This window comes from Ranitomeya variabilis, chromosome 2, assembly GCF_051348905.1.
Source record: "Ranitomeya variabilis isolate aRanVar5 chromosome 2, aRanVar5.hap1, whole genome shotgun sequence".
NCBI lineage: Eukaryota > Metazoa > Chordata > Amphibia > Anura > Dendrobatidae > Ranitomeya > Ranitomeya variabilis.
The window spans coordinates 308,113,882-308,127,087 of NC_135233.1; the positions used below are offsets into that span (position 1 = coordinate 308,113,882).

Here is a 13,206-nt window from a genome sequence, read left to right on the forward strand (position 1 = left end):
TAAGGGTATAAGAATTCAAAGTTTGAAAATTGCAAAATTTCTCAAATTTTCATCAAATTTTCATTTTTTTTCCTAAATAAGCGCAAGTTCTGTCGAAGAAATTTTAAACCTATTCTGAAGTACAATGTCACGAGAAGTTTCCGAATCAGTAGGATCTGTTGATGGTCCAGAGTTATGACCTCATAAGGTGACACTGTACAGAATTGTAAAAATTGGCCTGGTCATTAACATGCAAACCACCTTGGGGGTAAAAGGGTTAAAAGAGCAAGTCTTTTACATTTTCAGGATGATAAACAGAGGAAAAACTCAACATGTATAATTTTAAAGTCCGCATCATACATCCTCCAGACTATTTGTATGCGCATATAGAGCTTTTAACAAGTCCAGCAATACCTTTGCATGCTCACTCCGTTACAGAGAAGTCCGCTTTTATTTTATATGCAAATGAGGTTGAAAGATTATTGTAGATCTGAAGCCTCTGTCACTCCAGCTCTACTACCTGCCCAGTGCTGCCTCCTTGTTCTTGACGGACAGCCTCTATGCTATGGACTTCAGGCAATGAAGCTGTGAGTCAGCAGGAGGAGGCAGCGTTGGATGGGGAATAGAGCGGGAGTGACAGTCTTCAATCTAAAAATGGCTCTTCAGCCTGATTTGCATACCAATTAAAATGCTGATTTTTTTTTTTTTTTCAGTAATGGAGGAACCAACTCTCCATGTAATTGTATTGCTGGACTTGTCTTGAAAGAGCTACATGTACATATAAATAGTTTGAAGGTGAAGTCCTGTTGACAAATTTCCTTAAGGAAAAAAATGTCATGGATGTTCAAGTAAATGGTTCTTTTTGGCAATTTGTTTTGGGCTTGATTTATTTTATTCTTATTATTATTAATCCGGTGTATACGTGTGTGTGTGTATGTGTGTATGTATATATGTATATATATATATATATATATATATATATATATATATATATATATATATATATATATATATATATATTCTCAGCCTTCCTTTTGGCTTTATACAAAAACAATAATTTTATTTTTTTTTTTTCAATGAACTTGTTTCCTATGGAAAATCTTTGTTACCCTAATGTACTATTGTGGGTTATAAAAAATCTTAAATACAATACAGAATTATTATTTTTCAGTCGATTGTCCTCCTCTAACCATCATGGATTTGTTTTTCTTCCTCCCTCAGGTGCTCGGGGTGGATGGTGATAGCTGTGCTGTTTGTATTGAAGCATACAAAGCAAATGACGTTGTGCGCATCTTAACATGCAAGTAAGTAGTGATGGAAGCAGAGAAAGTATTCACATAAGACTGAAAGTTGTACAGTTTTTTTAATAAATCATGCACAGGAAAAAATGTAACTTTCAATGTCCAGAAAATTGCCTGATTATAGCTCTATTTATTTATTTATTAAATGACCTCTCGGGTTAAATAAGGGGTGTCCCATAACTGCAAATTATCTCCTATTTACTATTCCATTCTGATGGGACATACAGTATAGAAGACTCTGTTCTCAAGTTGGCATTATCCCTCTAATATTCCCCGAGAAGTCAGGGTAAAAGATGATGCTGTGTTCACCTCTTCTCCCACCAAGTACCACACACCCTTTGTTGTACCTGTTGTGCTACGGCTGATCGTACAGTTCCTAGAGGTAGAGAGTGACATCGCGGAACTACTTAATGTTACAAATGGAGCTCGATGTGATGTAAAGCCACCAACAAATTAGACATGTTTATTATACTCAAAAACCTGAAGTAAAACTAGTAGTGATGAGCGAATATACTCGTTACTCGAGATTTCTCGAGCATGCTCGGGGGTCCTCCAAGTATTTTTTAGTGCTCGGAGATTGTTTTCTTGCCGCAGGTGAATGATTTACATCTGTTAGCCAGCATAAGTACATGTGGGGATTCCCTAGCAACCAGACAACCCCCACATGTACTTATGCTGGCTAACAGATGTAAATCATTCAGCTACAGCAAGAAAAACTAAATCTCCGAGCACTAAAAAATACTCAGAAGACACCCGAGCATGCTCGGGAAATCTCGAGTAACGAGTATATTCGCTCATCACTAAAAACTAGTCCATCAGTTTAAAGATGTGCAGCTCTCCCTAGAACAACTCAACCCTGGGTTTCGCCCGTTGCTTCTTCTGTTGGTCTTATTGTGCTACTTGTCTATTTCTGATATTCCTTGGTATGGTTGACACTGTGGTGTTGGATGTTTTTAAGAATTATAGCGACCTGCAACGATTTCACACTGAAATCGGTAGACGCTCACCCATTCAAGACTATGGGAACGTGGAAAACATCAGACTGCACTCAAATGATATGAGTCCAGTCCGATTTCCACAGACTCGCAAAATTGAGAAGATGGAGAAATTTCGTTCTCCATCTGCTCCTCGCAGTATGTTTCGGTTCTGCCAGCCAAGAGAGAATCTGATCGCACCCTGCTGAGATTCTGAGCAAACTCGGATCCGAGTTTGATAGGGGTGTCATTGGCATAATCAACTTGATTCTTTCACGGTGCCCACGGTCCACATATTCAATCGAGGACTAGATTCTATTAGATCAGGAACACTTTAACCGCACGATTGGGAGCGAAAGCATGAATTTTCTCATTTGTCCTGCACTGGCTGGTTGCCTGCCCACACTGGCATCATGGTTTCTATTAACTCAATTATAGAGTAGACAGTCAAAGGATCAGGGCAGCTTCAGAATGAGGGTGGTAAGGAGATGAATCCTATTACTTGTTTACTAGGAAACTTTACAAAAATATGATTAGCTCGATTATCCCCAATTAAGTACTAATCATCATCCTGCCCTGAGCCATGGTAGTGTTGTCCAATACACGGCTACACAATGGCTGGGATGCGAGTGATCGGCGGACCGAAGGCCACGAGGAGGCAACTTCATGTGATGGCATTTTTGAAGATGGAGAACTGCTTTCTCTGTCTCGGGGCCACAGTGATGACGCCTCCAAAAGTTATGTTGTGTATTTGCTTACATACAGTAATAATACATGTATATTTTAAGAGTAAAGTAGCTGATGCTTAACTGTATCTTATTTTTTATTTTTTTTAAATAGCCATTTCTTCCACAAGAACTGCATTGATCCTTGGCTGCTGGAACACCGGACATGTCCAATGTGCAAGTGTGACATTCTGAAGTCATTAGGAATTGCAGTAAGTCGCATCAAGACTAAATTGATATTATACTTTTTTTTTTTTTCTGATGGACCAAATGCATTACATGCTTTTGTTTTTCTAAATTTAACTTTATTTCTTGTGTACGGTCAGAAATGTCCAATAGTATTTGTAGACCTTCTTTCATTGGATATGGAGACTATTAACCCCACTTGCAAACCTTTGTCGATCCATGTACTTCTAGTGCTTAAGAACTCAATCACGGCCTTCTGGAAGAAACCAAATGTCCCTACAGTGTCGAATATTAACTAGATTTAACTTCATAAAACTTATAAATATTTCCATGCCTCTTGAAAAGTTTTAAACAAATGAGAATTATGGGACCATTCCTATTCATAGTCTGATTTGTTACAATTCTATTCTGTATGAAATATTAGGTTACCGCTAAATTAATGAAAGTAAACACATTTTTCTTAGGTTTATGTATATATATCAAAGAACAATGTTTGTTAGTGTATTACACATCTAAAGAAGAGCTACGTATTTAGGTTCTCCCTTCCCTTAATTATCCTTTCCTACTATCCCAATTACTCCCTATTAAATCATTACTTGCATCTCTTTCCTCCCTCCCTTTCCCCTTATTATATTTCTGTTAACATTTTTAAAAGGTAAAAAAAATGATAGAAACACAAAATGAAGATATACAACATTACTGCTGGTAAAGAATATAACCAGGCGTACATTGTGGTAATGTGTTTCTCATCTTCTCAATGTAAGGATGATGAAGAAGAGACAGACACCACTATGGCAATATCCTCTGTATCTAGTGAGATTCTGCAGACTACGATGCAGGTGGAGGAGGAGACCCGCAGTGACAACGCATCTTCTGGATATGCCTCTGTCCGAGGTCTTGAAGACCTTCCAGAAGAACCACATGGCCTATGTGAGTATCCTTGTAATAACGTAAGCCTTCATTCCAGTAAGTTGAAGGAAACTTGTCACCAGGTTTCCAGGACCTAAACTGCTGCCATCACCTTCTGTGTCGCTTAATTAGGATCCTAGCAATCCGCTTCTAACTGTCCGACATACCTGGGGAAATGAACGCTAGACATTGGTATCACCGCATTCAGAAATGCCTTATCTATCAAAATATAAAAAGAATTATTCAAATCATTAAACGGAGTGATGAGAAAAAAATCAAACCAGAATTACTGCATATACTCGAGTATAAGCTGAGATTTTCAGCCCATTTTTTTTAGGCTGAAAATGCCCCTCTCAGCTTATACTCGAGTCATTGTCCCAGGGGGTGGGAGGGGGAGTGGCGGCTGTCCCATCATACTCGCTAGCTCCCGGCGCTTTCCCAGTTTCTCAGATTCTATATATATTTTTTTTTAATCGCAGCAGCATATGGGGCATAATATGCTACGGAGCATCTTATGGGGCCATCAACCCTTGAGCAGCATTATATGGGGCATAATATTCTATGGAGCATCTTATGGGGCCATCTTTAACCTTTTATGTAGCATTATATGGAGCATATTTTAATATGAGCATCTTATGGGGCCCATCATGAACTGTATGGAGCATTATATGGGGCTCCTGATTCCATATGGTTATTCAAAAACACTTGGCCTACTGATGTCTCAATCAATTTTACTTTTATTGATATCTATTTTTATTTTTTACATTTACCGGTAGCTGATGCATTTTCCACCCTAGACTTATACTCGAGTCAATACGTTTTCCCAGTTTTTTGTGGCAAAATTAGAGGTCTCGGCTTATACTCGGGTCGGCTTATACTCAAGTATATACAGTACTTTTTTGTTTGTTTGTTTTGGTTGCCCCAGCATTGCAATAAAATACAATAATGGGCGATTAAAATATCACATATATTATAAAATGATATCAGTAAAAAAGTCAGCTCGGCTCGCAGAAAAATAAGTTCTCATCTGGCTCCAGATCCTGAAAAATGGAGACACTATGGATCTTGGAAAATGGTGCCATTTTTTTCAATATTCAAGAAATGAAAATGCAAAAAGTGGAAAAACTCAAGGTGGTAAAGGTGTTAAATTATAGTTATAGTGATACATCTCAATCACTGTATGTAATTGTTTCGCAATATATGCCATTCATGAAGCTCTTGCAACTTTTGTCCAAACTTGGTACAATGTGGCCTTAAAGTGACTTGAGCCCTCAAAAAATTCAAGTAAAAAATTAATAGCACGTGTAACACAATGCTACTGAATAGTGGAATACAAGCTTAGACGATTGTTTTTGACCTTGCAAGAGTTCGCACAAAATGCATACATTAAAGGGTTTGCACATCTCCTAAAGAATTTGCATCTCACTAGGATATGCTCTCCTCTCACCTGATCATAGAATCAGGGGAACCTCAAACTGTCACTGCAGAGTAGGCGGAAAACACCCTGCCCGCCCCAGTTCACTACACAGGAGCTGACTGGGCCCCTTCATTCTCTTCACCATGATCCTAAAGTGATATTATACCCTAGCTGTATGCATGATATTGAGAGGAGGATATCCTTTTAATATCTGTACACAGGATATACATACATACAATTTCTGGTGGACCCACCTCTAGACTTCTCACAATCACAAAATGAGGTGTTCCAAGTGCCATGTGTAAATTTACTCCAATATGCATCAATTATGAAAAGAGCAGTGTAAGGGTATATGCACACGCTGCGGATTTTGCTGCGGAACCGCAGCGTTTCCGCAGCTGCGAGTCCGCAGCAGTTTCCCATGAGTTTACAGTACAATGTAAACCTATGAGAAATGAAATCTGCAGTGCACATGCTGCGGAAAAAAACGCGCGGAAACACAGCAGTTTATATTCCGCAGCATGTCAATTCTTTGTGCGGATTCCGCTGCGGGTTTACACCTGCTCCAATAGAAATCTGCAGGTGAAAACCCGCAGAGGAAACCGCGATAAATCCGCAGTAAAAACCGCAGCGGTTTTGCACTGCGGATTTATCACATCCGCTGCGGAAAATTCCGCAATGGAATCCGCAGCGTGGGCACATGGCCTTAGACCCCTTTTACACATCTGATTGTCTTGGACGTGCCTTTAACGGATATGAGTACATATTATATAACGGTTCTAGTCTATGGGTTGTACAAATATCGGGGTTTTTTTTTTCGGGTACTTGGTATACCAATAAATTAAAATAAATAATTAAAAAAAAAAAAAAAAAGAACAAAGATGAGATGTGTCTGTTTTTGATGCTGGTCATAGATCAAATTAATTCATACAAGTTTGTGGGTCCATAAAAAGCTTAGACAGCACACAGCTGCCATCTCGTTACATCCTAATGCTGCCTGTTTTTCACTTTTCTATGAGAAGCTTCAGAAACTGTCAGGGTTTTTTTTTTTTTTTTTTTTAAATTTTGCACATAATGAAAACTGATTTAAAAAAAATAAAATAAAATAATGCTGGTCAAAAACAGACGTGCTAACCCAGGCTTGGATTGGCCCACAGGAGAATCATGCTGCTGCGTTGACAAACTAAATCTCCGAGCATGCCGAAACACTCGGAGACCACCCGAGCATGCTCGGAGAAACTAGAGTAACGAGCATACTCTCTCATCACTAGTCCTAAGTCATCACGTTCTCTTTGCTAATAGGACTTAAGCTTGAGACCCCAAGGGTGAGGTACTGTAGCTTCTGGAGCTATACCACCCTGTGTGCACTCACATACTTACCATGACCCTTTAGGAAATGAAACCCGGTTGCTGGATACATGTAACATGGCCCATTTTTTTTAAAGACTGTTGATAAATTTCCCCCTTCATTTTGACACATGCCGATCTTTAAGTCTATGCCAGCGCTGTTCACTACGATGATACTGTTCAACTAGTGTGTGCACAATGATGTCTTGACAAACTAATAGTCATTTAGCAAGTCAACGTGTCTCCTGATGACTCCAACCTCGTTTCTTTTCTAGATGAAGAAGTAGGCCTTGTAAATCATGACCCTGCGGCCACAGCCATTGAGATCCTTCCTCACATGGATAATCCGACATTCGAAAGTGAAGATGGCATCCACATTCAGAACGTGAAGTCTTGAGCTAAACCATGAAAGGACAATGCACATAAGAGCTCTTCACATCCAGTTTCCTGAATAGTTTTAATCCCAATTTTTCTAAATGGAAGCATCGACTCTAGAAGCCATCACCCCTACAGTCCTAAGAAGTGGAGATGAGCGGCATTTTGACATGGCCTAGCTGGCTCTTACCAGCATCATGTAATAAAATATTAGGTGCTTTTACTCAGGTTTATGTAGGATTTAATTAAAAATACAAAATTAAACCTTGAGAGTGCATATTTTATTACAATGACACAATTACCGTACATTTTATATATCAATTTGTGACTATATTGGGTTTTTCCCTTCGGATTGGTCATGCACTAGATCCCTCATTAAATGTATAATTCTATATTTACTAGATCACTTCTTGATGTCACTTTTAGTGATGAGCGAGTGTACTCGTTGCTCGGGTTTTCCTGAGCACGCTCGGGTGGTCTCCGAGTATTTGTGACTGCTCGGAGATTTAGTTTTCCTTGCCGCAGCTGCATGATTTGTGGCTACTAGACAGCTTGATTACATGTGGGGGTTCCCTAGCAACCAGGCAACCTCCACATGTACTCAGGCTGGCTAGCAGCCGTAAATCATGCAGCTGCATCAACAAAAACTAAATCTCCGAGCAGTTACAAATACTGGGAGACCACCTGAGCGTGCTCAGGAAAACCCGAGCAATGAGTACACTCGCTCATCACTAGTCACTTTCATGAAATTTTAACATTTTCACAGGGATTAGTTTGCAGTATTTGTCAATGGCAGAAAATAACATATTCCTCTTTTTATAAACTGTGAATGCGATACGACAGGTTTTGCTTGCCAAGTAATTGTGGCAGTCCTACTATCCTCTGTTATTTAAAGGGTCATTTTGGCACCACTCGCCTCCTGATCCCAAAGTTAGGGTGCGGAATAATACGTTAAGGGTGTTGAGAGTCAGAGTGCATCGGTTAAAAGAAGCCGAAATCCTGCTTATTTCTATTACTCTATTAGATTTAATGGATCTTTCTACATTTTTCAAGATTTACAAATGAAGACTTCTTTAAAGAAAAAACAAACAAACAAACAAAACCCAGAAAGTCCTTGTCATTTAAACAAATACTAAAAAGAATAGTTTTCATTAATCTAAAATTACCAGGAAATCTAGCCTTGATAGAATGCCAAAAGTCAATTTTAAGGATAAAACAAAAGTTGCAATTTTTTTGTGACTTTTATTTACATACCGTAGTACCTGAAGTGATTCGGCAGCAAAATCTTCATGGGTTGCATGCAGATATTGTTGTGGATTATATTAAAGGTTTGCATTGAATCAGCATAAATTGTTAACATGCTGCCAATTTATAAATCCCACCGCAGGTCAGTTTATGTGCATAAAATATCTGGAGCTTGTAGTTAGTGTGTGTGTGTATATATATATATATATATATATATATATATATTATATAGATTGTGCCATTGATTCTTACATTTCACCCTTTATCATTCTGTGAAATTCAATAAAAATACACAACAACCCAACCAAAGAAGGTTGTGGACTTAAAGTTCCAAAGCACATCCTCTAATCCACATCTGCTATGTAGATCTTCAGTGCTGAATATACAACAATCCGCCAGCTCTTAAAGGGGTTATCCAGGACTATAAAATATATATATATATATATATATATATATATATATATATATATATATATATATATATATATATATATACTAGTGATGAGCGAACGTACTTGGATAAAGTGTTATCGGAGCATGCTCGTGTGCCGAGTGACTTCTGAAAGCTCATAAATATATTTGATTTCCCATGCCTGCATGTCTTGTGACTGTTTAAAAGCCGCAGCACATGCAGGGACTGCCTAAGAAACAGGTAATCCCTGCATGTGGTGCTACTGTTGAACTGTCGCGAGACATGCAGCCCACAGAAGATACTCTGTTACTACCTGATCATGCTCAGATAACACCTTATCCAAGAACGTTCGCTCATCACTGTGAAGGACCTAAGAACTAACAGGCTGGTAGTTACTGTTTGCCTGTTCTACACGGTGCAGATCTTTGCCTACACAGTGATCACAATCCGCTCCTGCGCCTTCCGCTGGCTTTGGAGCGGTGGCTTCTCTTTTTGCTCCTCTCTGTTCACGGGACATGACTGCTGATGTCATGCTGATTGGCAACCAGCTGCCTAACTGTGGGAAGCCAGCTGTCAATCAGCATGACATTGCCAGTCACGCCCCATCAATAGAGCAGTCAGGAAGAAGAGCTCTGTGGATGTGGAGTAACTGAGTGTCCAGCAGGAGCTGTCCATGATGGTTCTGAGCCAGTGCTGAATACAACAGTCGGGTAACTAGTACCTGTTGACTTTTTTTTTTTTTTGGCTCGTAGTATAAGAAAAAAAGTTGTGGATAACCCTTTTAACATGCATGATTTAACAGTTTAAGGGACTCGTTAGTAAAAATATTAAACATAGTTGGTACTTGGGTTTGTAATATCAACATTTTAAATAGATGAGACGGAGACAAGTTGAAGATGAAAATTCCTTCCCCCCCCCCCCCCCCTTTTTTTTCTATTTTGATGCTGGAACAGTTTAACCCCTTAGCCTGACGTATGGAACTAATATGAGAGAGAGAATGGGCATGGCAATCAATTTTTTTTTTCTATGGGAGTATTAAAAAGGATCACTCCCCCTTGGATAACAATGCTAGTTTTACATTCAAGGGAGGGAACGTAGAGGAGCAGGAATGAAAAGTAAACCTTTCCAGATTCAGGAGAATATTGTCATTTTCAGCCGGTAAAAGGAGGACATCTTATGCCAAGTGCCAGGTCTACTTTCATATCGATTGTGGGTACCCCAGAGGTACTCTGTATTACTTTGTAGCAGAAGTTCCTTGATAGACCGGGATACAAATAAGTGGGGGGGGGGGTGATTTATTGTCCAAGATAGCTCAAAATATACTACTACTACTACTAAAATACTATTGCTGAAGAGAACTTGGAGACTATATGAATTATTGATAGATTTAATGGCTTTTCAGGGTAAATTATGAAAGGAGAAATTGGAATCCAATAATGCATCAACACCTTTTATAGACTTTATACTTACTAATAACCTTTTACGTGATGTGAACGCTGAGCTCCGATGTTATCCCTTATTTGTAACTTAAAGGAAACGCACTTTATTTCCATGTTCTTTATTGCAGTAACTTTGTGTAAATTTAATGTGAACAGAAATGCGTGTGAATGGCAAAATAATGATACTTTTTAATTTGTTTCTGTATAAAATTTAGCAGCACTGTATCTGAAAATTTTTAACATTCTGTAAAATATATGTATCTGAATTCTATTGTTAAATTGTGTAAATAAATCGTATTCCAATATTTTTGTTGTGTACCTTGCTTATTTTTACATTTAATCTGCATCCTAAAATCTTATCTTATTTTTCTAAAACCAATTGCCATCTTTAAGCCCTTTATTCACATTTTTCCTTTTTTGTCTTCAAACTGCAAGATTTTTGTTATGTTATTGCCAAGCTTTCTGCTATTCGCTATAGTGCCCAAACGAGACTGGAAGTTGTATCTGCTCCAAGATGCTTACACTAACCATACAGTCTCCACTTTGGTGCATGCAGATACATGGCTTCACATTAATGTGTTACATCCAGCCTACTTCATGTATGACTTCTGTCTTCAGTGTGGCTCACTACCTGCTGCACTAGGCAGAAGGCCGGCAACACTCGCCGATCCGACAAGGGACTGTGACTACAGGACTGGACGCAGGTCTACGGAACTCAAACTCAACAGCTTCGTAGCCATAGATGAGGGTGCTTTGAGTTTGGACAAGGAGACTCACAGCTGATCAGGAAATTAGTCCTAATATGCTAAACAGGATTACCCCAGTGCATTGGATATTCACTTTATAGCCAATTTTAAGAAATGTGAAATGGAGCATTCGGCTTTGAGGGATGAAGCACATTTCACTTGTGCTAGTTCCTCAATTTCAAGGATCCCCTCAAGCAAGGACCCTTTTCCAGCCATTTTATGGATAGGAGTGGTATGCATACTGAACAGGAGGCATGTTGACCCTCTACAAATTTAAATGCATAAGTTGCAAACACTTATCGGACTCCTCCAGATGTCAGTTTTTCACATGCGAGTTCTTCGTTTTTCAAGGACAGAACTCGTACACCTAATAGTCTATGGGCTGTTCACCTATCCATATATATTTGCGGGGAAGTTCACCTGTCCATGTATATTTGCGGAGAAATGTCTGATTCTGAGTCACAGATCAAACTCTCCAATACAAGCCTATCCAGAAAAACATTTTGAGGTCATACCCTGATGTATGAAAGGGCCCGACTCTCAGTCCCCATTGAAGTGAAGTTCTTGCACACCAAACTCACCCAACACTTCGTGTTTCAGGACCCCGCTCTGGCAGACCACGTAAAATTACAATTCATGGCCGAGTTGCTGTGGTCCTTAAGCAGTTCCTAGCGCTGCAATTTCAATGTTGAGGAGCGAGCGTAGCTACGAAAAACTTTTTAGTGAAACTTGTAATGTTTTTTTTTTTTAATACTTTAGAACCATTTGATGTACGAAGGTGTTTTTCTAATCTAAACAAAACTATACTAGTCTATGCCACAATATATAAAGATGTAATTGTTTACATATGGCACATTATCTCCTGCATTTTCACATCCGTGTATATATTTTGTAGCCTCTCATTAGACCATTTACTGAGACACCAAGAACCCATCCTGCACTTAGATAAATATGCAGCAGATGGCAGCATTCGATAGGAAATGACCATGCCATGAAAATTAAACATTTGGATGTGTAAGAGAAAGTAATATAAGAACTTCAAAAATATATAGTTCAGTATGAATGATAAAAATGCTGCAATTACATTGATAAATTTGCTCTGGTGGGTGAAAAGGGCATTATACACAATGGTCTCATGCTGTATAAATTACTCTATATATGTGGTTTTCATATAATACACAACTCGGCATGGAAAAAGAATGTGTATCCAAACTATGTGCTTGGATTACTGACACTTATTAGAGGCTGACCCCTGCAACAGCTATGGAAGAGGACTCTGCACCTTGTGAGAGCAGAAGAAGGTAATAAGAATGATTTACTTTTCTTTTAAATGTGTTGGAAAAGAATGGGGAACATAACAGGGTGGGGCCAAGAAATTTGGGGGACAGAATAATAGCAAGTGGCCCAGGATGGAAGACCTTGTTATAGGATCGGCGACATTATTTAAGAAGGAGACGCAGGATATGGGATGGTATTGCAGAAAGGGGTCCAGGATGGGGGACATAATAGAAGCAACGGGACGGGAGTCGTCATCTCCAGCATCACGTGATCTGCAGGAAACCTCAAACTGCAGCAATTACTCACAATGAGCCTCAGAGAGCCTGCAGACACCAGAATACAGCACCCTGTACGGTCTGATCCTGGGCCTACCGGACATCATCCATTATATCATATGTAGTGTAATACAATATGTGAGGTCCTGTAGTCACAGTATATCCTATATACTCCTCAGTGACCATTGTGTATGGACATTGTATTAAACACACAGCCACTCACCTTGGTAACTGTGTGTAACTGGAAGCGACCACTGATTTAGTAGGCGCTAATACTATTGTACACCAGTGTGCATTGGCGCTATAAAAAGCCACTATAGCCCTATAATCCAGGGCCATTATGTGGGTGTATTGACACCAGTGACTAGCGACACTAGTGTCCACTTATAGTTAGGTATGATTATAGCATAACCGCCAACATGAGTGGTTGTGCTCTTATATAGTGCTCACTATTATAGTGGGGTGCCAACAATTTTGTCAGGTACATTTTGGGGGTTTTGTTGAAATTATGTCCAATTTGCCTTTTTTCTGTTTTTCTGTGTTGATCCAATTCACACAAAGGAAATAAACGTGTAATTGCAATAATTTTCTGGGAGAA

General features: G+C 39.1%; 1 protein-coding gene across 1 annotated transcript in view; it reads left to right on the forward strand.

Moving 5' to 3' along the window:
- LOC143805671 (E3 ubiquitin-protein ligase RNF128-like) overlaps positions 1-7,748 on the forward strand; it is a 60,480-nt gene extending 52,732 nt beyond the window's left edge. The window contains exons 4-7 of the mRNA XM_077285211.1: positions 1,201-1,283; positions 3,095-3,191; positions 3,930-4,095; positions 7,114-7,748. Coding sequence (XP_077141326.1) covers positions 1,201-1,283; positions 3,095-3,191; positions 3,930-4,095; positions 7,114-7,235 — 468 coding nt within the window. The 3' untranslated portion in view covers positions 7,236-7,748. The remainder of the gene's footprint in view (positions 1-1,200; positions 1,284-3,094; positions 3,192-3,929; positions 4,096-7,113) is intronic.
- Positions 7,749-13,206: the final 5,458 nt, after the last annotated feature.